This window comes from Oncorhynchus keta, chromosome 21 (assembly GCF_023373465.1).
Source record: "Oncorhynchus keta strain PuntledgeMale-10-30-2019 chromosome 21, Oket_V2, whole genome shotgun sequence".
Classification (NCBI taxonomy): domain Eukaryota; kingdom Metazoa; phylum Chordata; class Actinopteri; order Salmoniformes; family Salmonidae; genus Oncorhynchus; species Oncorhynchus keta.
Genome location: NC_068441.1, coordinates 6,446,776 through 6,473,811, shown reverse-complemented (window position 1 = coordinate 6,473,811; position 27,036 = coordinate 6,446,776). Strand labels below are relative to the sequence as shown.

At 40.5% G+C, this 27,036-nt stretch overlaps 1 protein-coding gene across 1 annotated transcript; it reads left to right on the top strand.

The window, feature by feature from the left end:
* Positions 1 to 1,683: 1,683 nt before the first annotated feature.
* On the top strand, positions 1,684 to 27,036 carry LOC118400004 (guanine nucleotide-binding protein G(I)/G(S)/G(T) subunit beta-1-like). Its single transcript, XM_035796324.2, has 11 exons — positions 1,684 to 2,124; positions 19,062 to 19,170; positions 21,919 to 21,957; positions 22,079 to 22,185; positions 22,575 to 22,638; positions 22,829 to 22,991; positions 23,144 to 23,210; positions 23,356 to 23,557; positions 24,138 to 24,354; positions 25,144 to 25,259; positions 25,372 to 27,036. Exons 2-10 carry the CDS (start codon positions 19,114 to 19,116, stop codon positions 25,248 to 25,250), a joined length of 1,023 nt encoding a protein of 340 aa, XP_035652217.1. The 5' UTR covers positions 1,684 to 2,124; positions 19,062 to 19,113; the 3' UTR covers positions 25,251 to 25,259; positions 25,372 to 27,036.

The following is a 27,036-nucleotide window of genomic DNA, read 5'->3' as shown; positions in this document are numbered from 1 at the left end:
TTTGTTTGGTGCTAGAGAAATTGACAGGAGATGTACACCGACACGATTCATAGTGAGACTAAATCTACCTTTTTTTATTACTCAAGAACCTCTGTTACCCTTTCCCCCGGGTTAGTTATACAAGGAGACCTTTTATGGTACTGTATATAGGGGATGGGTTTACACTTTTTCCAAGAGATATCTATTCTGCACTTGCTGGAACTACAGTGCCATGAGATTCACATACATCTGTTAAATATGACTGATTTCTGGCATGTCATTTGTCAATATAAATCCTTTTGATAATACAAATTAAACATAAATATGATTGGTATATAGCGCATTTGGAAAGTATTCAGACACCTTGACTTTTTCCACATTTTATTACGTTACAGCCTTAGTCTAAAATGGATTAAATAGTCTCCCCCCTCATCAATCTACTCATAATGACAAAGCAAAAACAGTATGACACTACAAGCTTGGCACACCTGTATTTGGGGGAGTTTCTCCCATTCTTCTCTGTATATGCTCTCAAAGTTGGATGGGGAGCGTCGCTGCACAGCTATTTTCAGGTCTCTCCAGAGATGTTAGATAAGGTTCAAGTCTGGGCTCTGGCTGGGCCACTCAAGCACATTCAGAGACTTGCCCCGAAGCCACTCCTGTGTTGTCTTGGCTGTGTGCTTAGGGTCGTTGTCCTGTTGGAAGCTGAGCCTTCACCACAATCTGAGGTCCTGCGCTCTCTGAAGCAAGTTTTCATCAAGGATCTCTCTGTAGTTGTGAGAGTCCTTTAGGTGCCTTTTGGCAAACTCCAAGCGGGCTGTCATGTGCCTTTTTACTGGGGAGTAGGAGTCTTTTCAGCAGGTGCTTTGCAGTCCCGAGTGAATCTCTTTAGTACAACCTTAGAGCCAAAGGTTATTTCTAATAGCGCAGAGGAGTTCAATTCAACGAAAGAAGCACCATAGGGAACATTTAGAAATTGCTACCAGTGCATGTGGATTCACAGTCATCACCAGTAAGAAAAAGTCTTAGGCTCATGGAGCCTTTGGTCAGAACATGTTTCTGCCTTGGTTTTATTTTAGCAACAGATTTTAGATATGAAAAAGGGCCTAATTTTTTTTTGTACAGGTCTAGAACACTTTAAAAAATTTATAAATACCCAGCAGATACACAAACACTGTCCAAAACTAATCCTGGGTAGGAGATCTGTTCATAACTAAGTAAGCTTGCACAAGCCTGTCTCTGTAGTGTGAGGCAGCTTGATGTACAAGTACAGCCCCTGGACAGGATGCTAGTTTATTGCAGCGCCTTACACTCAATCTATCTCCTGAATGCTGAGTGCCAAACAGAAACACATCAGGTCCCATTTTTAGTATGACTCAGCAAGGGATGGAGCTCCCAACCTTCCAATCTCAGGGAGGTCATTCTAACCACAAGGTCGCATAGTAGTTAGGCAAGCAGGCGGGCAGTCAGTCCCCTGCCCACCCACCCAAACTGGTGCAGCCAACTTGATCCTTATATTTGTTTGAGTCAAAACATAATTTCCTGTAAAATACTTATATGTAGCTGTAAGTATAGAATATCATTTTATGAACTACTGTAAACACATAATATACCAAGATGAATGATCAATTTATTGGACTTATAATTTGGTATTTTGCATTCATTACTAGGCCTACTGTATTTTTTTCTAAACGAATTGCCAAATTCATTTTGTGCGTGTGCGAGCGCTGCTGCAGAGCGTGGGGTTTCCCATAGCTGAGTGCAGGGTTACCGCGCCCATCTTCGCTGTTCGGTGGCCGGGTGAAGAAGAGAGTGACTACTGAGAAAGGGCGGCTAAACAGGCTGGTGTCATAGACGAAGAGGAAGTGGCTTCTAAATGAAATATAAATCGGGCGAAGACATTAGTGGAAACCAATTGTTGAGATCACAGTTGCAAATACAGGCAATCTGCGTCCAGTCATCAGCAGGGAGTAGAGTGATTGTTTTCCCGGGTTGGTCCAGATTGTTGAAAAAAAAAACTTCGACTAGGATTTGCAAACTAGCGGTTCACGGGCGTTAGTTGGTGCGTGGATTGGAGGTATACACCGTTAGCTACCTCTTCCAGTCAATGCCAAAAAAAAAAAGCCAACGCCAACTGAGAAAAAGGTAAGGGATGGTTAAATGTTGCACATTTGCAATTCAAACATACAATAGTGGTATTATTGGTTGATGTGTTAGATTAGCCAACTGCCCGGTGGTAGGGTCGTTGGCTAACGCGCGTTCGTTTAGCCGAGAGGGCTCTGCTTGCTTTCCAGTTGACAGTGCTAACTATAGCTATACGGTTAGCAATGTAACGTTACCGTATGTGTTTAGCTTCACATACTGTACAGTAGCCTACATATATTTTACAGCCTGGGTTCTTTGTAGGGACGGGTTTGGACCCTGTCAAATTCATGAGAAACGGACCTGGTAGCTAACTAACGTTACTGACAGCGAACACTTTAACCAGTTAATTAACGTTAGTTTGCTAATTTAGCCTAGGTGTACAGTTAGTTACACCTGTATCTAGCTACAACGATGTTGCCCATATAGCTTAATTTCCATTCAACATATTAGTCGTGCTTCGTTATCCCTAAAATGAACTTAAAACGACATTTATTTAACGTAGTTACTTGTTAGCCGGCTAACATTTTTGAGATGGACGACCAATGGCCTAAATGCACTATAGGTAGCTAACGTTCATTTGGAATTTGAGTGGTCAATTAGTCAGGCTAGTTTGGGCCCCGATAATGTTTATGGTCTGTGTTCAAATAAATTGAGTAATTGTTAAATATGCCCTTTTGGTGAAGTATGACCACTTTTTCGACATGGCATTTGATTTGGCAACCCACACAGAACGTTAACTGTATAGCTAGCTGACGGTAACTAACGTTAGCAAGACTTAACTAACGACGTTAGCTAGATGGCAGTTATAACACTAGCTGCAGGTTGACTACATCAATTTGTGCAATTTATCCCCACCTTAACGGTAGCACAATTGCTTTCGTTGGCTTTGGTGCTGTACATCTTAATCAACTTAAATGGCTACTGCTGGCTTTAACTACACGGCTATACTAGCTAACAAGATAATTGGATTTTATTGGCCAGCAACACTCGCTAACCCCTTTTTAGGTGCTGGAATAACAAGTCCAACACGGGGGCAACAGGAATGCCGAAACAGTATTCTGTACTATATTTTGTTGGCTCTTTTCTGTTTGATTCTTGTCTGCCCCTCTTTCTGATCATCCACAGCGCACCCTGCTGAAAACGTCCCTTGTCTGATATACTGTAGCTAGCTAACGTTAGTTGGCTAGTGAAGTGTGTGCTAACGTGAGTAGTGTTGAGGTCACACTGCTGTTGAGCAGGGTTGTTTGGTAAAACATCGTTAAACTGTACATTCAGGTAATATTGTACATCCAGATCTACACCTCGGGGCCTTTTCACATGTTGCATTAAATAGTGATATTGCACATTTTCAAATGTCACATATAATGAAACTGAATCCATCTTCATTGGTAGTAGCTACAGTAGTTAGCTAGATTTGATTCGATTCGTCAACCCTAGTAGGCCTACAAGCGGCAGCGAACAAGATGGCGTTTGCTGCCTCACAGGTTTCCATTGATGCAAGACATTAGTATGCCATCGGTTGGGGTGGTCAGTGTAACTGTAGTGGTAGCTACCCAAACTTTTTTTTAAACAAACTTCCAATCCAGCTAAAAATAATAATTCAATGTGAATTACATAAGAAATCTGGAAGTATACAGTGGAACTGAACCCATGTTTATTGAGAAGAGCAGTTCTTGCATTTGCAACAGCAACAAAGAGTAGTAGTTCAAACAAATATGGTAACCTCATCTGATTAACAGAGTACTTCATCAGTTTATTCTCAGGTGACATTCAAAATGGATGCAATTGGGGCTCTTGCAATGCAAGCAAATATTCCTACCACTACCACCTTCATTCGATATTATGTAGCAACGTTATTATTTTTTTACATTGGATAAAAACAGATACAGAGCTACAAAATGGTACATCATACACTGCATTTGAGGAACAATGGGAAAGTAATTCTGCTATGAAAGTTGATAAACGTGTAGTCTCGCCTTTAAGAGAATGGCCTTTAAATGGTTTTGTCAGTACACCACTTCAGCATTGTTCACACCCTCTTAAGCTTTAGCCCCACCCATCTCTTTAAGGGTTGATCCAAGCATTCTGTCCTAACAACAACAGTCAAGCACCCAAGCTAACTGGTTAACGTTGGCTAGCTTGCTAGCTACTTCCAGACACGCATGAGAGAACAGCTCACTGACCATTTTACTCGCACTAGTAGAGCTGGTTAGGCTGGTTTTATATTATCCAGAGTGTCGGTGACTGCAACAATTTACGTTTTTTTGCCCATGTTTACTGACACCGGCCATATTCAACAGGTGTTGAGCGTTGCTAAATTTGTCAATTATTCTACGCTCTGGTACGCTCAGGCGAGAGTGCTCTGAAATCATAGTAGATAGCCAGAGTGAATTTACTAGCTACGTCTATCAACAGTTGTCGCAGTGACATTCTATTGAAATGGATACTTGCTTCGTTTGAAGATGTAATCCGGAGACAGGTGTTTTTTTATCTCCTTAGCTATCATACTCTAATTCCACTGATTTCAAAACTTGGTCCTACAGAAAGTGGAGCGCAACACTTATGCAGTACTACTACGTGATATATATATATTTTTAAGCAGTGTTAGAAAGGATTACCTACACATACTGACCAGCTCAAATAGACAGAAGTGTGCTACATGGCAGACTTATCTGAACTCATGTCCAGCCCACTCATCTCAGCTAATCATGGCTAGCTGGAAGGTTGCTGGATTTTTCTGTGGCTAAACCAACTAGGCTCGTAATTTAACAACTGTATTCGTATTTACAGATGGCATACAAGTCTGTTTTTAAGGCACTTGGAAGTTCACATGTTCCAGAAGGCATTTCTGCCAAAAACACATTTAGATTTTTTTAGAAAGTTTACTTTCAAATGGTTCTCCTGTGAAGTAGTGACCTGTGACATACGCTTAGTTTCCTGAAACGAGTCACATTTGACCACAACAATGTGTCCCTGTGGAGTCAAATGACATCAGAACAGGAGTGTTCCATGATCAACATTTGCACTAAAAGCTAGCTGTTAGGCCGGTTTTCAATTGCCACTGATGGTCTTGTAGATGTGCATGAATTGTCTGAAATGCCAGGGTAAACTTTACTGCAGGGTGGCTTTTTTCTGTGATACACCCAATTATATGCATTTAATCCAGATCATAATTGTTGCATGACAGAATGTATGAATTAAAACCCCACTACCCTTATCCCAGATGTTTTAAGAATTAGTTCATTTTGATAAAAGGACAACCTCGATAACTATCCTGTAAGTATGTTGTGTGGAAGGGAGACTAATCATTACATGCTTTTTTTTCTGAGTGGAAAACAGATTTCTGACCCAGCTGTTTTGTTAGTGGGCATAGATGGGATTAAATATTTACTGTCTGTGGATTTGAGCTTTTAGGATTACAGGCTTGGTCAGTGATAGTGCTGTTTATGGTCTTTTCTATGATCCAGCTTTAGCCATATGAAATTTGTTGGACTGATATTATAGTATCAAGCGTTCTACAACACAGGCCTACATTTGTGCTCTTTTAGTGCTTTATTATGCAATTACTTGAACATTTGTACATGATAAAAGGCAGCTCAATCTTTAACTAGAGATATAAAATACTGTACCACTATTTGGTGGAATGTGCTTTGTGGCTGCCCGATCCGGCAAGTAAAATGTTGTTTTGATGACAACATTAATTTGCTTTGATTCTAGTGTTCCACTTGTACATGTTTGCAAGGCACAACAAAAAAGAAACCAAGCCAAACTCCTCACCGTTCTTCTACCTAAATTCCATTTCCCCTCTGCGTTCGGACCGCCCCCTCCACACACACGTGCAGAGTGCGCACACAAGCTCTGGTTAAGCCTACAGGTATAAATGCCTATAAAACCCTACAGTGCTGTTTGGAAAGTATTCAGACCCCTTTTTCCACATTTTATGTTACAGCCTTGTTCTAAAATTGTTCAAAGTGTTTTTCCTCTTCAATCTACACACTACACCACAATGACAAGGCAAAATGTTATTTTTTTAAATTGTGTTTGAGAATTTATAAAAAACATAAACCTTATGTAAATAAGTATTCAGACCCTTTGCTATAAGACTCGAAATTGAGCTAAGGTGCATCCTGTTTCCATCGATCATCCTTGAGATGTTTCTACAACTTGATTGGAGTCCACCTGTGGTAAATTCAATTGATTGGACATGATTTGGAAAAGCAGACATCTGTCTATATAACGTCCCACAGTTGACAGTACATTTCAGAGCAAAAACCAATCCATGAGTTTGAAGGAATTGTCCGTAGAGCTTCGAGAGAGGATTGGGTCGAGGCACAAGAGTATTTAAATAAATAAAAAAAAAAAAAAAAAGGGGGGTCTGCAGCATTTGAAGGTCCCCAAGAACCCGGTGGCCTCCTCCATTCTTAAATGGAAGAAGTTTGGAACCACCAAGGCTCTTCCTAGAGCTGCCACCCGGCCAAACTGAGCAATTGGGGGACCAAGAACTTGACGGTCAGAGTTCCTCTGTGGAGATGGGAGAACCTTCCAGAAGGACAATCATCTCTGCAGCACTCCACCATTCAGGCCTTTATGGTAGAGTGGCCAGATGGAAGCCACTCTTCAGTAAAAGGCACATGACAGCCCGCTTGGAGTTTGACAAAAGGCACCTAAAGGACTCTCAGACCATGAGAAACAAGATTCTCTGGTCTGATGACACCAAGATGGAACTCTATGGCTTGAATGCCAAGCGTCATGTCTGGAGGAAACCAGCAGCATCATGCTGTGGGGATGTTTTTCAGCAGCAGAGACTGGGGGACTAGTCGGGATCGGGGGAAAGATGCACAGAGATCCTTGATGAACACCTGCTCCAGAGCGTTCATGACCTTCGACTGGGGTGAAGGTTCACCTTCCAACAAGACAACGAACCTAAGCATACAGCCAAGACCATGAAGGAGTGGCTTCGGGACAAGTCTCTGAATGTCCTTGATTGGCCCGGACTTGAACCCGATCAAACATCTTTGGAGAGACCTGAAAATTGCTGTGCACCAACGCTCCCCATCCAACCTGACAAAGCTTGAGAGGATATGCAGAGAAGAATGAGAAACTCCACAAATACATGTGCCAAGCTTGTAGCGTCATAACCAAGAAGACTCGATGCTGTAAAGGGAGTTTATTTTCATTAGTTTGTTAAATATGCTATTACTTGTGCTAATTTAGTTAGCATTCTGGTAATGGATTTTTATTTTTTTGGCGCCCCCTTGTGTACTAAACATGTAATACTGTACATCCTGGGATGAGAAGACGTTATGACAATATGTAAATCTGCCCAACCCCAGAATACGGTATGTATGTAAACTGACCAGGGTTCAATGACTATGTACATATGGCAGCAGGGTATTGTCCCAGGTAATGACAGTGAGATTCTGCTCTGAGAGGTGAATGTATTGTTTGCCTGCATGGAAACAAACACATGACAATTATGGTTGAAAGAAATGTGAATTCTAGAGAGCAGAAATGCTGTGTTCAAGATTCTGTTCCGGTTTTATTTTTAAAAATGTCTTATCACAACAGTTTGGTTGTTGTTATTATGCCCAAACCCCATTGGAACCAGCAGACTCAGGCTGCCCTCAAGAAACCTCAGATCAGTCAGTAAGCCACACCTCAAGGCTATTTGCCACAACTCCCTGCTTATCATGCAGTCAGCTGACCCTGATCAGGCGCTTGAAGAAATGATGGGGGGCATAGAAACTCCTTACAGTAGTGGCTTATGGACAGACTCCAAGAGCATCTGGTTCACCCACATTTCAGATTTTTTTCATTGTTTTCTTACCCTGAGGAAGTGCAGGGATGAAGTGTGACTGTCCTACATTTAGTCTTCAGCAGCTTCTGAATTGTGTGCCCAAATTGACTCAAAGGAACGTAAACCAGGCTTTAACATCAAACTCAATGAATGAGATCTTTGGACAAATGCCAGTGCAGAATTGGAAGACTTTAATTACATTTTATCCCTGCCATGATTAACGGTGACACTCTATGTCCCACATTCTGATACAACAGTAATTAGTGCTTTACAATGCATTATAGGTCTAGGCCTAGTGTCTCCCTCCTGATTCATGTTAGTCACTCTTCTCATGTTAAGGTTCATTCAATGCACAAATTCTTCCTTGTGTCTAGGAAGGATGTAGTGGGAAGTATTCCTGGAATTAAAGGTAGACTTGGTGACGGATGCAGAAAGTTAATAGCATAGTGGGACAATTTCTGCAGCAACTAAGAGTGAAGCACGAGGCTCAACTTTTCCACTTTTTGGTGCCCTGGCTACTATGCTTTAACAGCGTGACGTGGACCCACTCACATACTGTGTGAGTGGCGTCTTGCATCTCGCTCATCTTTATCTGCGGTGGTCCTCGTGGTAATGTCATATTGCTGAGTCTGCCTTTAACATAGGGCCGTGACGATACCAGTATTGCAATTTCTTTTCTCTCCATGTTCAAAATGAAAACCCGAAGAAGATCAATCTGGTCATTTAAAAAAAAAACTGCTGTATGTAAAATTGTGTGCTATAAGCTTAGAAAATAAATACATGTGACTCGATGACATGTTTGTTTCTGACATTTGTGCTGTTTTCCTTAAGTTAAATCCTCTTCGTGTTTTGTTTCCTTGCCACGATATTAACGAGTATTGCGATGCTGGTATTGTCCTGGCCTTTAACAGTGATACTTTTTATCAGCAAGACTAGAAGATTAATGTGCAACGACTAGCTAGATATGAGGTCTAGCCAATCGGGGAGGACCTTCCAGGATGAGGTGGTAAGTTTTTAGAGAACGTCCTCAGTCTAGCACTCAAATTCTTGGGAACCGTACTGAGTGAAATCCTGTACGTGATGTAAGGTGATTGGGTTAGCTAAGGGGATAAACTCGAGCTAAAATGAAAGGTTTATATTATTTGGTTTTCTGTTAAAATAATACAACAAAATTATAGAATAATAGTCCTATTGTGTATGTATGACCGCTAGGTCTGGGCAATTTAAAGTTGGATCTACTGCAGTCATATAGCCTTGATAGTGCCTCAGTTACAGCATGTTTGTTTGTTTGTTTGTTTGTTTGGCTAAGGGTACACTACTGCGTTTTTAAATGCCGAAACTAATTCCAGTGGTTTCGTTTCAAAGTTTTTGCAGCCACTGAACAGGCATTTTATTTGTCTGTAAAGGAAACGTGCTTCTGAAGCGGGATTAACATCCATCACTTGGTGACCAGAACTGTGAATCAAATAATCTTGAGCTGCCTGTGCGCAGACCATGCTCTCCTAAAAAAGTACTTTAAAGTTTGTTAAATAAGGTGACTTACCAAGACATTTGGTGGAAAGAAGACATCTTTCACTAGGAATCGATTCCTAAGATTCAGTACTTTTGGGACAGCGTAGACTAATTTCGTTTTTGTACTGCCAAGAACATGAACACTCGGGACTGCGAGGGTAGGCGCAGGTTGGCCACCAGGCAGACATGCAAAGTGCACGGTTCTGACCAATCTATTGGAATGCTGTGTTTTTGCAGTTTCTTGGCTTGCAATGTCTCGCAACTTCAGTAAAGCCTGGCCAAACATCAATGACTAGGCTAGGATCATTTGCGAAGAGCAAGAGCTGGCAAGCTAGCAGCATTTTGATTTCGTGAGGAGAAATGTTTTTCTTTAAAAAAAAAAAAAAAAATTAAGGGTCCCAATTTAGAACTTCTTATGGTCAGGTGGAGCGGTAGTGTCCCACCTGGCCAACATCCGGTGAAATTGCAGTGCGCGAAATTCAAAAATACTACATTTAAAATATTTAACATTCTTGAAAATATATAGGTTACACATCAAATATATAGGTTACACATCAAAATAAAGTTTAACTTCTTGTTAATCCAGCCGCTGTGTCAGATTTCAAAAAGGCTTTACGGCAAAAGCACACCATGCGATTATCTGAGGACAGCGCCCCACATACAAACACATACATCATTTTTCAACCAGGCAGGGGCGACACAAAAAGTCAGAAATGGCGATATAATTCATGCCTTTTGATCTTCTTCTGTTGGCACTCAAATGTCCCAGAAACAACACAAATGGTCCATTTGTTTGATAATGTCCTTATTTATATCCCAAAAATGTAAATTTATTTGGCGCGTTTGATTCAGAAATACACCGGTTTCTTACATGCCTACAAAGTATCTTAGTTACCTCAACTTGGTCCAAACATTTCAAACAACGTTCCTAATCCAACCTCAGGTACCCTAAAATGTAAATAATCAATCAAATTTAAGACGGAATAAACTGTTTCTAATACCGGATAAAAACAACGTGGAGCGCGCACCAAAACAGTGGAGCCCACCTGGAGACACAAACAATTTCTTAAGACTGTTGACATCTAGTGAAAGCCATAGGAACTGCAACCAGGTCCCTAATAAGGGTATCCCATAGAAAACTGTTGGAAAATCCTATAACCTCAATTCCCCCCCGGATGGTTTGTCCTCAGGGTTTCGCCTGCCAAATCGGTTCTGTTATACTTAGACATTATTTTAACATTTTTAGAGTTTTCTATCCAAATCTACCAATTGTATGCATATCCTAGCTTTTGGGCCTGAGTAACAGGCAGTTTACTTTGGGCACACCCCTAGTTCTTATCTTTTATTTTTTCATTTATTTCCAAATGGGCTAATCCAATTTGATGGTAATGTGAGGTCTAGACTGTGTCCTGCATTACTGTTACCTTTCACAATGCATGTGTGTGGATCATCTCTCCATTCACAATTCACAGCTTGCTTTTTTTCCCTCTCAAATGTTATCTGAAATAGGGGGAAAATGTACTTATGTAATCTGATAGTCATGTTGGTGTACTAATAGTTATCTGGGAGGCTTTATCTTGGTGCAGTATTTCCACTACGATGAATCGGTTAGATGGTGGGCATCGGTGGCATATATATTTTATTTTACATGTGTAATGCTATTATTCCGCAAAGGCTTTAGCATTTCTTGAAAATGACCAAGGCGGCCTATGGCCATGTTTGGAATTACTTGACTAATAGGAAGATCTGACGCTTTTGGCTACTATTTTGGGTAAATTGTGTGTATGCTTGCCCTGAAGAGTGTGATCAGATCAGCCTGTATCCATATGGTTTATTGATCAGTTGGCACCATTGGCTAAACCAGTGAGCATCCAGGTCATCGGCCAGTCATATCTTAACAGGACTTTGCTAAAGTGTCCCAGGATTATTTATTTATTTATCCGTTATTTTACCAGGTAAGTTGACTGAGAACACATTCTCATTTGCAGCAATGACCTGGGGAATAGTTACAGGGGAGAGGAGAGGGATGAATGAGCCAATTGTAAACTGGGTATTATTAGGTGACCGTGATGGTTTGAGGGCCAGATTGGGAATTTAGCCAGGACACCGGGGTTAACACGCCTACTCTTACGACAAGTACCATGGGATCTTTAACTTCTCTGGGATAGGGGGGGATGCTTTTCGGCAAAAGCATAAGATGCTATTATCTGATGATAACACAACAGTAAACAAAGAGAAAGCATATTTCAACCCTGCAGGCGCTACACAAAATGCAGAAATAAAATATAAATCATGCCTTTGACGAGCTTCTTTTGTTGGCACTCCAATATGTCCCATAAACATCACAAATGGTCCTTTTTGTTCTATTTAATTCCGTTGATATATATATATATATCCAAAATGTCAATTTATTTGGCGCGTTTGATCCAGAAAAACACAGCTTCCAACTTGTGCAACGTCACTACAAAATATCTCAAAAGTTACCTGTAAACTTTGCCAAAACATTTCAAACTACTTTTGTAATACAACTTTAGGTATTTTTTAACGTTTTTAATCGATCAAATTGTATACGGGACTATCTGTGTTCAATACAGGAAGACTACAAACTAACGCTACCTTTCTGGTCTTGCGCAACTCTCAAACAGTACACAACAGTCATTCAAGATGGCTGTACTTCTTCATTACACAAAGGAATAACCTCAACCAATTTCTAAAGACTGGCGACATCCAGTGGAAGCGGTAGGAACTGCAAACAAGTCCCTTAAATCTAGTTTCCCAATTGAAAAATGAATTGAATAGACAAAAATAAATCTGAATGATTTGTCCTAGGGGTTTTGCCTGCTACATAAGTTCTGTTATACTCAGACATGATTCAAACTGTTTTAGAGACTTCAGTGTTTTCTATCCAAATCTACTAATAATATGCATTTCTTATATTCCGGGGATGAGTAGCAAGAAGTTGAAATTGGGCACGCTATTTATCCAAAAGTGAAAATGCTGCCCCCTATGACCTCAGATTCAGGACACCCATTTAACATCCCATCCGAAAGACTGCACCCTACACAGGGCAGTGTGGCATTGGGATATTTTTTTAGACCAGAGGAAAGAGTACCTCCTACTGGCCCTCCAACACCACTTCCAGCAGCATCTGGTCTTCCATCCAGGAACTGACCAGGACCAACCCTGCATAGCTTCAGAAGCAAGCCAGCAGTGGTATGCAGGGTGGTATGCTGCTAACATTGAGATGAGAAGATTGGACTGAGTCAGAAGCATGGTTGTGTGAGGGCAGGACTGGGAGGGAGAGGTGCTCTGAGTGTATGGGCCTGCTGCACTGGCCAAGCCAACAGAAGTACTGTAATGTAGGCTATGGGAGTGTGGGCCTGGACTAGCCAAAGAAACATTGTCAGCACGGATGCACTTCTTCCTGACAACACTATCTGTCATGTAGCCTAATGACTACACAATATGTTTCCCTGTGGAGGGAAAGTTGCTGCTACTTTTCTGGCTGCAAGTTCTTTGAAGAGGACAATAAAGCCCATCTGCACATCTATTATGCAAATATTTTTATTCATGATTTATCATATACTTATTGTTCATTGTTTAGTACTAGTTAGTGATGCACCGATATGACATTTTTGGCTGATATCCAATATTTCCCTTGCCCCCCAAAAAAACAATACCGATATTTAGTATTTTGGCTTCCTTTTTTAAGCATTCTAGTACAGTTAACCATTTAACACTCAAATCAAATTGATTTATATAGCCCTTCGTACATCAGCTGATATCTCAAAGTGCTGCACAGAAACCCAGCCTAAAACCCCAAACGGCAAGCAATGCAGGTGTAGAAGCACGGTGGCTAGGAAAAACTCCCCAGAAAGGCCAAAACCTAGGAAGAAACCTAGAGAGGAACCAGGTTATGAGGGGTGGCCAGTCCTCTTCTGGCTGTGCCGGGTGGAGATTATAACAGAACATGGCCAAGATGTTCAAATGTTCACACACCGATGGATGAAGCGGTCAAAGGCACTGCATCTCAGTGCAAGAGGCGTCACTACATCCGGTTTTGATTGGTAGTCCCATAATTGGCCCAGCGTCGTCCAGGTTTGGCCAGGGTAAGTTGTCATTGTAAAAAATAATTTGTTCTTAATTAACTTCTTGAGTGTAGGGGGCAGTATTTTCGTTTTTGGCAATGACAAAAAACGTACTAATTTGAAACGGGCTATTTCTCAGGCCCAGAAACTAGAATATGCATATAATTGTCAGATTGGGATAGAAAACACTAAAGTTTCCAAAACTGTCAAAATATTGTCTGTGAATATAACAGAACTGATATTGCAGGTGAAAACCTGAGGAAAATCCAACAAGGAAGTGCTCTTTTTCCTGAAAGCTCTCTGTTCCATTTGATGCCTTGCCTCCATTTAATGGGATATCAACCAGATTCATTTTCTGACACGCCAGGTGGATTAACAACAAGCTAAGCTGTGTTTTGCTATATTGCACTTGGGATTTCATGAAAATTAAATATTTTTAGTAATTTAGTTTGAATTTGGCTCTCTGCAATTCAGCGGATGTTGATGAAAATGATCCCGCTAACGGGATGGGTGCGTCAAGGAGTTTTAACTGACTTGCCTAGTTAAAGGTTACACACACCACACTGACCCAAAAGTTATTTTGTTTGCACTTACATACCAGTAAAACGTAATCAAATCCGATTTATTTTACTTAGTTGGTGTGCTGTTTTGTCATTTCATTCTAACCCAGGTTCTCATACTATGGAATGCTATTTGGGTCTTTGCGTGTTAAATAACACTATTTAACGTGTCAAATAAGCTTGTTGACCAATCAGGACCTGACTATGACTGCACGTCACATAATAATTTAACGCGTTCATACATTTTTTACAAATGTAGTTATTATACAATCGCTCGTATTTATGTCTCGATACCAATACTATGATGCTGGTAAAGTTGCCTCTACAGTACTGGTCCTACAGTTGCACCTACAGTACTGGTCATAAAAAAAAGCTAGCTAGCTCATGGATGCAAACAATGTTCTTCCCCAAAAACATAGAAAAATGACAATCTGTTTCAGTAGCTATAGTTAGCTAAGTGTCATCTAAAATAACCTTAATTTATGAGTTCTTATTTGGTTAATGGTGGTCAGACCCATCTATGTGAAGCTAGCCACATTAGTGGATTTTGCAGTTAGCCTTCAAAATAAGTGTCATTGACCGAATACCAATAGTAGAATTATGCCATAATTGAATAGATCATGCTAAACGAGGTTGGAGTGTTATAAAAGCAAGACAATTTGTTAATTTGACAAATCTTTTGAAATCACACTGGATGGATTATACTTTAGAATTACATTGGGGCATACTTATTTCACTGTACAGCCTTAACTATGGCAATGACATGGGGTATCAGTCTACTCAGTGACACCCAGTGACATTAGCGTCGTAGCTCTTATTGCAGGACTCTTTGAATTGGGCCACATTTATTGTCAACCTACCATGTGTTTTGAACACTATTCCAGAGGAAAAGCAATTCAACGTGGATGTTTTGGACTCTGATAACTCTGAGGAGGATGTTGGGGGGGATATCTTGGGTATTGAGTAGGCTGATACTGCATTTAATTGATCCCCAATCCTTAGGTAAATATGTACAGTGCAATATGAATGTCAATACACACAATGTGCTGACCGGGGAGGTGATTTTACAGTCGCGCGGTAAGAGCTACTATTGCTACTACAAATTCCACTATTGTGCCTAATCCTTATTGTGGCTAGCTTCACAACACATAACCCAGTCTGGTGAAGCCTCACTAGCCAGATGAAGCTAGCTGGTTGCGTATAACGTTAGCTTTGGGCGACAGGGTTAAGTAGCTGGCGAGCTATTTATTTTCATGAACTGGATTTCAATAGGTGAACAACAAGTGGCTACCTAGCTAATACTTACTCACAAGGATTCCAAAATCATTGCTAAGAATAATGAAAATGACTGCACTTTCTACTGGTCATAGTTTTCAGGCTGGTTGTATTGGTGCTAGCTAGGTACCAAGCTAAAGCTAGCTACCCCAGACGCTGCAGTCGAATAAATAATGCTTTATCACCAACGCGGTATTGTAAACACATCGTTCGTGGCCTGTGTTTGCCTTTTTTTGTACAGCTTTCAAACCCGGTATTAAACGAGCCCCAGGGCTAAATTATGAAAGATCGTAGTATTGATAAGCTCTGACGTTATCAGTTCTGCTTTCGGTACTGGAGAAAGGGAAAAAAAAAATTTCCTATTTGTTATTGCCACAACTTTTATCTTGGACATTTTTATCTCACCAACCGTTTCTGATTTGCAATAGGATTGAAACATTCGTTTCAACGCTACAGCACACACGGCACCCTGCTTTTAATTAGTGACGATGGCGGAGAGAGCTAAACGTTCAGAAGTGTGGGTACACTTCACCAGAGTCGTTGCCACAAGACTTGCTTGTAAGGGCGGAAACAGTCTATCCAAACATCTATCGAAGGTGCGTCATGTACAATGCAGAGAAATGCAGTTTTTTACTACCTAGCTCGTAGTTCATCTATCGTTGCCTGATCTACGTTATGCATGTATGTATGCTAGCAGCCTGGAGCCCACACAGAGTTAACTAGATTATGTGAACATGGGTTCATGATCAAAAGGAACCATTAGCCAGCTGATTGTTTCGCTATGGGTGCGTTCATACATTTAATTACCCATTTAAAGATTTTGCAGCTTTTTTGTTAAAGTTGCAGCTACAATGAACCAACCCACTCCCCCCTCTAATACCGCTGGTCCAAGCCAAAGACAAGCCCAAAGCCCCTTCACACTGGCAGCTAGTGGGAGGATGACTGAGGAGAGGGCGAATGAGTGCCACCTAGTTGTGACGAAGTTCATAGTGAAAGGCCTACACCCCTTTGCAACAGTGGAGTCCAAGGGCTTTAGGTAACAGGCAGTGTATATATTGAGTTGTATTAATTTTTAGGATCTAGTAGTATATAAGGGTATGTATGTTTGTTAGTCCATCACTCCACAATACACAACTCAATAATGATAATTCAACACATGAAAACAATATTTTTTTACTGTAGCGAGATGAGCAAGGCACTAACCCCCAAATATACCCCTCCCTCCAGGAGTTACCTCGGTGACATATTCATTCCTACCTGGTATGGTGTAGAAAAGGCCAATGTGATCACTGAACTGAAGGACGTGCCAAAGCTGGCCATCACATCAGACGGGTGGACCAGCTTCTGTCAGGACCACTATCTCAATGTTACAGTGCACTATACAAGCCAGGGCAGTGTAAAATAGAAGGTCCAGGACAGTGTACAAATCGCAAGTTAGTGGCAGAGGAGATCTCAGACATTCTGGCAGAGTATGAGATAGAGCCGAGCAGATTGTAGCTGTGACTGTTGATAATGCTGGCAATATGGATGTTGCCATCAAGAGGCCTAAAAATAGGATGCTTTGCACACACATTGAATCTGGCAGCGCAGAAAATCTACAAAATAACTTCCATTGTGTGGTTCAAGAGATCCTCTATGTCCAATACAATCTTGAAGGAAAGGCAGCAGCTCCTTGGTAAGAAGCCTGTTCAATCTATTAAAGTATTATTTTAAAATTCCCACATTTTAACAATTTAATTCAATATTCAAGTGTGCGGTAATGTAGTTTTTTGTTTGTTTCAGGCCTTCCGCATCACTCACTCACTCATCCTTGATGTGAAGAACAGATGGAACTCTTATCTAATGAAGGATTCATGGAGCAGTATCCAGCGATCCAAGCAGCAGCCTTGGACCCACAACTGAGAAAAGCAATGACCGAGGACAACCTGGGCCGTCTGAAGGACGAGGACTTCCATACGGCTGAGGAGTTTGTCCATGAGAATCCTCAATACATCCACACTGTGTGTGTCATGTGGAAATAATGCCACCTGTGGACAGATCCTACCCATTTTCCAAAAACTGGAAAAGCACTTCACTGTGAAGCATGAAGATATGTTTGTGGCAACCATCAGAGAAGGTATTGGAGAACCTCTCCGAGCGCCATCAGGATGAGGACATTCAAGCCTTCCTGCATGAGGCCACAGCAATGGACCCCAGATTTAAAGGGAGGCTGGTGAGTGACACCACCTGGGACAGGCTGAGGAAGGCAACTGTTGAGGCCAATTTGATAGGAGCAACATCAGGGCTGTCAGAGGAGCCGGAGCAGACACACACAGCACCAACAACAGGAGGAGTCTGAAGGAGAAGAAGAGGAAATGGAGGAGACGGTCCCTCCATTGCACAAAACAAGGAGTGCCTTGGAGGAGCTGTTCTCAGAGGAGGACATGGAGTTGAGGTTGATGATCCAACAGGACCCCTCACCCTCAGCGAGCGTGTTGACCTAGAGACCGAGCTCTACAAAGGCCTAGCTCTCATCCCCATGGCTGAGGATCCAATGATGTGGTGGTGGGTGAAGAGAGCTACTCTGCCCCTCACAAACATTGCAACAAGTTCCCTCTGTGCTCAAGCCTCCTCCACCCCTAGCGAGAGGGTTTTTTCTTCTGCAGGGAACACAATAATCTAGGAGAGGTCCTGACTTCTGCCAGAGAAGGCAAATATGTTGATCTTTCTGAACTGTTAGTTCTTTTGCAGCCTTCCTGCATGCCCCACCCTTGTTGCTCTATACCACTTTTCTTTTGCAGGAAAATGTTTTTAATTTGTTTTACATTTCCATCACAACATAAGTCTATGATAGTGATTTGTTCAAAACATTGCTGTTTCTTCTGCTGTAAATATTTGTTGTTAATTTATTTTACATTTCTGAAAATAATGCAATGTTAATTCTGTTCTTAATTTGTTTAGAGTTTTTTGTAAAAAAATAACAAAACCATTAAGAATACTGTTAAAGTACCGGATCAATAAGCCGTATCGGTAAGAGTAGTAGTACCGTTAAAATCTTAACGATACCCATCCCTAGCTTTGACAGTGCTACTGATAGAAGTGGGGGAGCTTGGCTTGCACATGCAAATTCAGAACACACAACCGTCTGTAATAGAACTGTGTTATTTGACGTGTCAAATTAAAAGCTTATTTAACGCATCAAATAGTGTTATTTGACTCTGCAGTGATGCTATTACTGTGTAACTCCGGTAGGGCAACATGGGTAACAGTGCTCGACCAGTCGACGAAAGCCAACATCACCCACGACCGATGAACGGTTGATTGTCAAGGGCAATGAATTCCATTATCTTGCTGTTAATGGATTTGAGTTGTCTCACTGAAATGTTCTTACTCTTTAAAATGACTGCTCGACTTGTTGACTGCTCAATCCACACAGCAGACATTGTGGGCGAGGTTAGGAATGCTGTGTTGCATGTGTGATGCAAAATATTGTGGCGTCATTACGTAACCTACGTTATATAGGTATGCGGGTCTGCTTTGACATCAGTTTTGCACATCGGCGTTAAACTAGACCTCGGGCCGATACTGATGTTGGCATTTTTAGCTAATATCGGCCGATTTCCGATATGTTCACCGACATATCGTGTATCCCTATTTAGTACATAAATAATGTCTTGAGAGGGGTCAGTAGTTTTGAGAAACTGTTTTTCCCCCTTCCTCTTTCAGATCAGCAAGTGTTGCGGCAGCTGGAGCGAGGCAGACATACTAGCAGGGGAAAATGAGTGAACTGGACCAGTTACGCCAGGAGGCTGAGCAGCTCAAAAGCCAGATCAGAGTGAGTGTTAATCTCTCCATCTACCATCAATGGGGCAGGAGCAATTGTTCAAAACGTACAGAAATGGTGTATTTCAGCACTATTGACTCGATTGCAACGAACACACAGAACTTAACCTGCTCCTGCAGGTTACTGCTGGCTTTCTTAACTCTACTAACGTGAGATTACATGCAGCTGCGGCCTAAACTAACCTTGATTGCAACAAAAAAAACATTGGAATAAAACTGGTAGGCCAGGTGTTCTGACGCGTTACGGTGTCAAGCCTGCTTGATACTAGACAGTGGATATGGCATGGGAAATAGTCATTGTCTGCGTTCACCACTCCCGCCCCAATTAAATAACGTCTTATCGGTAACGACAAAATTGAAATTTGAAAGATAAATGGAAGACTATGACATACCGGTCGGGGAACTTCAATTAATAGCCCAGGCGTTTATTTGCATCAATCCCTGAACGCAACCAGCGCTTAGTAGAGAAAATCGACTCTTGATGTCAATATTCTAATGACAATCTAATAAATAAATTTCACATAGGCCTACGCTATTGCAAAAATGTGGTTGTGGGACTAACACTTAACACTTTGGGTTTATATTTCTGTTCAGTATAGTTTGTTAGCTAGAAAATTATGATCCTGACAGTCTGAGACAGGGTGCTCTGCAATCATCCTACTCCAGCTATTGGCAGGGATAATGTGGCATTTCTTATTTGTCAGCATGATTGAAATGAGTGGTTCCTGCCTTGATGACTATTATATTTAAACTACTTGTCCTATAGATTTTTGTAGTAAATTATTACTTGGAATAAACTGATAGCTAAAATGCTCCTTTTCCAGGAATTACATGCTAGTTACTGGTAACTAGCAAGCTAGCTACATTAATACGGTTCCTGTGTAAGTTGTGAGTCATTTTACAGCTTGCATTAATGGTATGATGTTTATACAGTGGGGCAAAAAAGTATTTAGTCAGCCACCAATTGTGCAAGTTCTCCCACTTAAAGATGAGAGGCCTGTAATTTTCATCATAGGTACACTTCAACTATGACAGACAAAATGAGGGGGAAAAGTCCAGAAAATCACATTGTAGGATTTTTTATGAATTTATTTGCAAATTATGGTGAGAATTTAATGGTTCATTATTGAGCGTTCATGTTCTACAAATAAATCTCTGCTGTGCACACAACAGGGAATATTACTCTTAACTACCAGTCTTATATAATTTGTGCAAGAAAGAGTGGGAGGCCCGGTGCACAACTGAGCAAAAGGACAAGTACTTGTTTAGTGTCTAGTTTGAGAGACACCTCAAGGCCTCAACTGGCAGCTTCATTAATAGTACCCACAAAACAGGCGACTCCAGGATGCTGGCCTTCTAGGCAGAGTTCCTCTGTCCAGTGGCTGTGTTTTCCCAATTTCCTAATCTTTTTTTATTTTTATTGGCTAGTCTGAGATGGCTTTTTCTTTGCAACTCTGCCTAGAAGGCCAGCATCCCAGACACCCCAGTAGAATTGGAGAAACTCTCCAAATACAGGTGTGCCAAGCTTGTAGCGTCATACCCAAGAAGACGCGAGGCTGTAATCTATGCCAAAGGTGCCTCAACAAAGTACTGAGTACAGGGTCTGAATACTTATGTAAATGTGATATTTCTGTTTTGTAAAGATTTATACAAACTCGTTTTTGATTTGTCATTATGTGGTTCTGTGTGTAGTTTGAGTGGGGGGGGGACTATTTAATCCAGTTTCGAATAAGGCTGTGACATAACAAAATGGGGAAAGTCAAGGAGTCTGAATACTTTCCAAATGCACTGTTACACATTGGGTTGTTATTTGACCTGAAATGCACAAGGTCCTTTTTTTCTGGACCTTTGTAGAATTTTGAGCCACACAATTGTGTGTTTTTGTACTCTGATAATTAATCCACAGATAAAGGGGGAAACCTAGTTAGTTTCTAGTAATCTCTCCTCCTTCAGTCTTGTTCTTCTTTGGACTTCATATGGCGGTTGGCAACCAAATTTAAGGTGCATTACCACCACCAACTGGACTGAAGTGTGGACCTCAGTTCGTCTTTCAATCGCCCATGTGGGTATATGCTCCTAAAAACCAATGAGATGGCAGAGGTGGGGGACTTGCAGCACGTCAAACGTCAAATAGAAAGAACCAAGTTCAGTTTTAGTGCCTGGCTATGCAGACATGCGCGAGCAGTTTGGATGAAATGATTGAATAACGTGCATGTGTAAAAGTATTTTGCAACGCTCGCACACGCAATGCCTGCAGTGTGGTCGGCACGTTAGTCTGCTCAAGAAGCGAGATTAAAATGTTCCGATAATACCCACCAGAGGGTGAAGTCATCTTGCAAAATTTGAGTTACAATCAGGATTTAAAGAACGCTGATACCGGTGTTACGGAGCGGTAAATCAGTGCCGGATTAAAGTTGCAAATGAGATTGGGCGATTTAAAAAATATATATATTTTTTAATTAGAATAATAATTTTAAAATATATTTTTTAAAATAATAATTTTAAAAAATATATTTTTTAAATAATTTTATAAAAAAATAAAAATAGCACGTATTGATGGTTTAACGAGACCTCAGCAAGCGATAATCTAGTGGAAAGCGGTGGTTGCAATTGGCCCATTGAATTGACATTTTGCTCTCATAATCAAGTCTCAACATTGTCATAACAAAGCTACACTGTCTTCAACTTTATTTTATTGCTTACATTTGTGTGATGGTTAATTATCGTCCTACTTTTTCAGGATGCCAGGAAAGCATGTGCAGATGCCACACTATCACAGGTAAAAATATATATATTTTTATTTATTATTTATATTGGGCTCTTTTACCTGGGGATATCCAAAACATTCAACCCGGTCTGCTATTAATCACATTATGTAACAGTCTTTTTGTGTTTTGCAGATCACGGCCAACATTGATCCTGTTGGCCGTATTCAGATGCGCACAAGACGGACACTGAGGGGACATTTGGCTAAGATCTATGCCATGCATTGGGGCACTGATTCCAGGTAAACCAAGTATAATTTTATAGTGTCTTTCGCAAACTAGGGATTTTTTTTACAGTGACAAATAGTTGAATGACTCCCGTTGTCAAGTGTAGAAGTTGGTACGGTATACATTTGTATGACCTTTGGCATGAATTGGTGATTCTATGCTTCCACATGATATACAGTAGGCATAGTGGGCGAGCTTTAAATGTACGTAGGTGTTATGACTAAGCATGTGTTGCTATTTTTGTCAAGTTACAAGGCAACGCAGTCTTGATAAATTGCTTTTAGTTTGCTATTCTATTTCATGCAGGATGTAGTTATTGTTGGACAAAAAAGAAGTGTGCTTACTATTTCTCATAGGGAAACTGTTATTCCATGACCTTACATGTTTCCACTCTTTCTTACAGGCTCTTGGTCAGTGCTTCCCAAGATGGTAAACTCATCATTTGGGACAGCTATACCACTAACAAGGTCATATACTTCAGTGGCTTACCTTTCAAAGCTCTGTACTATACGTTTCCATTGCAATTCTAGGCGTTGCATTCAGTCCCTTCAACCATTCTACTTCAGTTTTTTTAAATTCACCTCTGCACCTGTTATAAGAGATTATTACTTCAGGCGTGGAAAGATTTCATGTTTTTTTTATTTTATCACCTTGCAGGTCCATGCCATTCCTCTACGCTCTTCCTGGGTCATGACCTGCTCATATGCACCTTCAGGAAACTACGTGGCCTGTGGAGGTCTGGACAACATCTGCTCTATTTACAACCTGAAGACACGCGAGGGGAATGTGCGTGTGAGCCGGGAGCTCGCTGGACACACAGGTAGGCTACATTTTCTGTTTGGTGGCTTGGTTTTTCTTCTGTTTTGTTTTCCTATGAAATCCTTATCTTTTGTTTTCTTCTACTTAAACTACTGTGGGAACATTTCTGAAGATTTTTTGTTGTAATGTACAAATGATATCTCTCAATTCCAGGTTATCTGTCCTGCTGTCGCTTTGTTGATGACAACCAGATTATTACAAGCTCTGGAGATACCACTTGGTAAGTAAAGGAATTTACTCCCCCTCCTGTAGGGATGCTGTCTATTTTCAATACTACACCACTGTTCATTTTCCTGAAGTGGATTAGATGTGCGTTTGGATCGAAACTCATGCTTGTTTGACTAGATGTTAATTTGTTTTTACAGTGCCCTATGGGATATCGAGACTGGCCAGCAGACGACCACGTTTGCTGGGCACAGCGGTGATGTCATGAGCCTCTCCTTGGCCCCCGACACAAGGCTATTTGTCTCAGGTGCTTGTGATGCCTCCGCCAAGCTCTGGGATGTCAGAGAGGGCATGTGCAGACAGACCTTCACTGGGCATGAGTCTGACATCAACGCCATATGTGTAAGGGCAGCATCCGTTAACAATATATACGTCTTTTCACATATATTGGCGATTAGTGTATTTTACATAATGCCATTCGATCGAAATGTGTACATTTCACTTTGATTCAAAAATATTTGATACAAATTATTAAGTAAAATATAGTCAGCATATTATACCCTTTACTGTTGTCTCTAGTGATGGTGGAAAAAAGAGATAGTTATCGCAATATTATTTTGGATGATATGTCCATACTTTGACTCCAAAAAATGTAGCTAGAACTAGACGGCTGTGCCTGTACCAAGACTATTATTTTTCATCCTATAGCTTGTTCCCATCTTCTTTTTAAATAGTGAGCCAGCGTGTTTTCAGCAATTTTATTTCCATCACTGATCAAAACTCCTTTTCTCATGCTCTTGTCTCTGCAGAAGGCATATAGTGAGCATTATGTTTTGAATCTCAATACGTATAGAGTCATGACAAATGCAGTACATATCGTATCAGCACCTAAGTTCTGTGATAATATCGTATCGTGAGGTCCCTGGGAATTCCCAGTTCTAATAGTCTGTCATAATTCTGTGATCTGATCTGTGCTTTACAGTTCTTCCCCAATGGCAATGCCTTTTGTACGGGCTCTGATGATGCCACCTGCAGACTCTTCGACCTTCGTGCCGACCAGGAGCTGATGTGCTACTCCCATGACAACATCATCTGTGGCATCACCTCTGTTGCTTTCTCCAAAAGTGGCCGTCTCCTCCTAGCTGGATACGATGACTTCAACTGCAACGTGTGGGACACACTGAAGGCTGACCGTGCCGGTGAGTCACTGATAACCCCCCTGAGCAGAGGTTGCAATAACGCAGGATATTTTCCCGCATAAAAAAGCGGGACACATTTTGCTGCGTTTTTGTAAACTGCGATCTAAAATGCTTCTTATTGTCATTTCTGCTCGCCTTCAGTCACAGTTCGCTCCAAATCGTGAATATAAAAGAACACATTTTGTGATTCAGTTGCACTTCTCCAATCAGATGAGAGATCTTTGCTCTCGTCTTGACCAATCAGACAGTGCTCAGACTATGTACAGTACTTTTCTCCGGGAGCAAGTTAAATTAGATTAACTTTAAGCAACTTTCATTGCAAGCTAATTTACTTATGTGGCTGCTAGCCAAATAGTGTTGCACTTTTGTTGTCAACTAATAAAAACGTGAAGCAAATTTTTGGGGGGTGTGAAGAAAAAGTACAGTTGCAGGCCCCTGATCGCTCTAATGAAGCAACAACACAAAAAAACACGACTTTGAATATAAAATGCAGGTGAAATGGTTGAAAACGCATTCTTTGGATGGTCTGCGTTTTGAAAATGCCATTTTCTGAAAGCTAATGCGACCCCTGCAGAGACACCTCATTGCACACCAAGCAACGTTTGTCTTGTACACATATTAGTCAAACACAACGTCCTGGAAATGTTTTATTCAAAAAAACTTAGCTACCACAAACTGATGTTTATTTTAACTTTATCATGTCAGTATAATGAAACTGCATCATTCCCAGCATCATAGTAGATCCCCGCCACAAAAAGTCCTTCGACTAATGCTATAGTGCCGTTTTAGGTGTGTTGGCTGGACATGACAATCGTGTTAGCTGCCTGGGAGTCACTGATGATGGCATGGCAGTTGCAACAGGATCCTGGGACAGTTTTCTGAAGATCTGGAATTGAAACCTGAAGGTGCTTTCCCTTTTTTGTATTGCTCAGCCTTAGCTACTTGTATACAGTGTATTGTTCACTATAGTTCAACCCTGACTCGCTCTTTGACCTTTTCCACTTTTTTATTTTTCAGATGTAATTTTGAATTCAAGTTTACTGGAAGACCATTTACAACAACTTAAGAATGTAAAATTTCACAGCATCTTCTTCAACTCCGTTTTAAACGGACTTGGAAACCACAAAAATGAAGGGAAACCAATGCCTTTCCTACACAAAGAAGAGCACAATTGTTTATCACCTAGTTTAAAAGATTTCCTGTGGTATCAAATCAAACTTGTGCATTCCTTCTTGGACCATTTTATGTTACCTTGAATGAAAAAACACTATCATCCCATGCAAATGTATGCGTCTCAAAAGCAAATGTTGGAGCGTAATTGTACAAATATTTAACTTTTTTTTTTTTTTTTTGAATTCTTTTCTCTGAAGGTTATAGTTTTATTCAAGGACTTTCGTTTGTCATGTTTCCTCAGTGGTTTTAGATATGTTTTTAAAATTAAAGCTTTTCATTTTAATCTAATTTAATCATGTAAGAAAGATGGGACAAAATAACATGAAGAGAGCTTGAAAGCAAAAGCTTGACCAGATTACATGAGCAACTTTCGGAACGTTTCTATGATGTATTTATATAATAGCGGTTTGTTTAATCACAGCTTTTTTTGCACAAATCAAATTTGCTTCAACTAATATTGTCAACTAACCAAGCACATGCTATAAATTGTGATGAACGCTCATTCCAAAGCAAAAGGGTATGAGTAACTTATTTTCAGTTAACTGAAGGGGTTAACTGTCTTTTGTTATTTGGGTGGGGTTTAGAATGGGGTTCTGTTATTTTTGTGGCAAGGCTGGATTTAGTAAATGGGTGGGGGATTATTGTTTTTTTTTTGTCCACTTCTCAGTGATGGACCTCACCTGACTAAATAGACAGACCCTTCCTGTGCTTGGAACTGCATTTGCTATTCTGTGAATGAAATGTACAAATCAATGTCTGAAAATAATGATCTGAAATGTCATATTTTTTTTGGTCTGCCATGGGTTAATTTAGGCGTGCATGCTGTAGAATTGCTTTCCAAGGTGCAAAGGCCCAAGTTGTCTGTCTTTTTCGTAAGGATAGTAACCTGTTAACTATAATTTGAACTTTATTCAAGGTATTTTTGGCTAGACTCTGCATACATTTATGTACTTACACTGGCAAGGCTATGCACCAGAGAATTAAAAGTGAAGAATGATTTCCTATTGACTGCAGACTCTGAAATATGCTTACCAGTTCTAATGATGCCACTTTTTATAATTCATAAAGGAATGATTGGGAGCTCTGTTGGGTGGTTCACACAATCTCACCTTTACATTTTCACAACCAATGGAACAAAACACATTTTCAGATTTCTTATTGTAATTTTTTATTTTGTCTTTTAAATATGTCAAAAAGCATCAATGACAATTTTTTTTGTTCACTGTATACAGAAGCACTTTCTTTAATAGTTGTGACATTTCTTCTTTATTTTCCCTGCGATGTACAATAAATGTGATGTATTTGTGTGTGGCCACAAGTAAAATGACTTGCAATTAAATTGAGATTTCCTTTTTCTCCTTCCATTGATAAGATAGAGCTCTGCATCCTTGTACTCTTCACTTTTTTTTTTGTATTTTATTTCAGTATGTTGGTGTACCACAGCGAGCTGGATGCAAGATAGATAATGTACTGTTATTGAAAAATGTAATAAAAGCTGTTTGAGGTCTC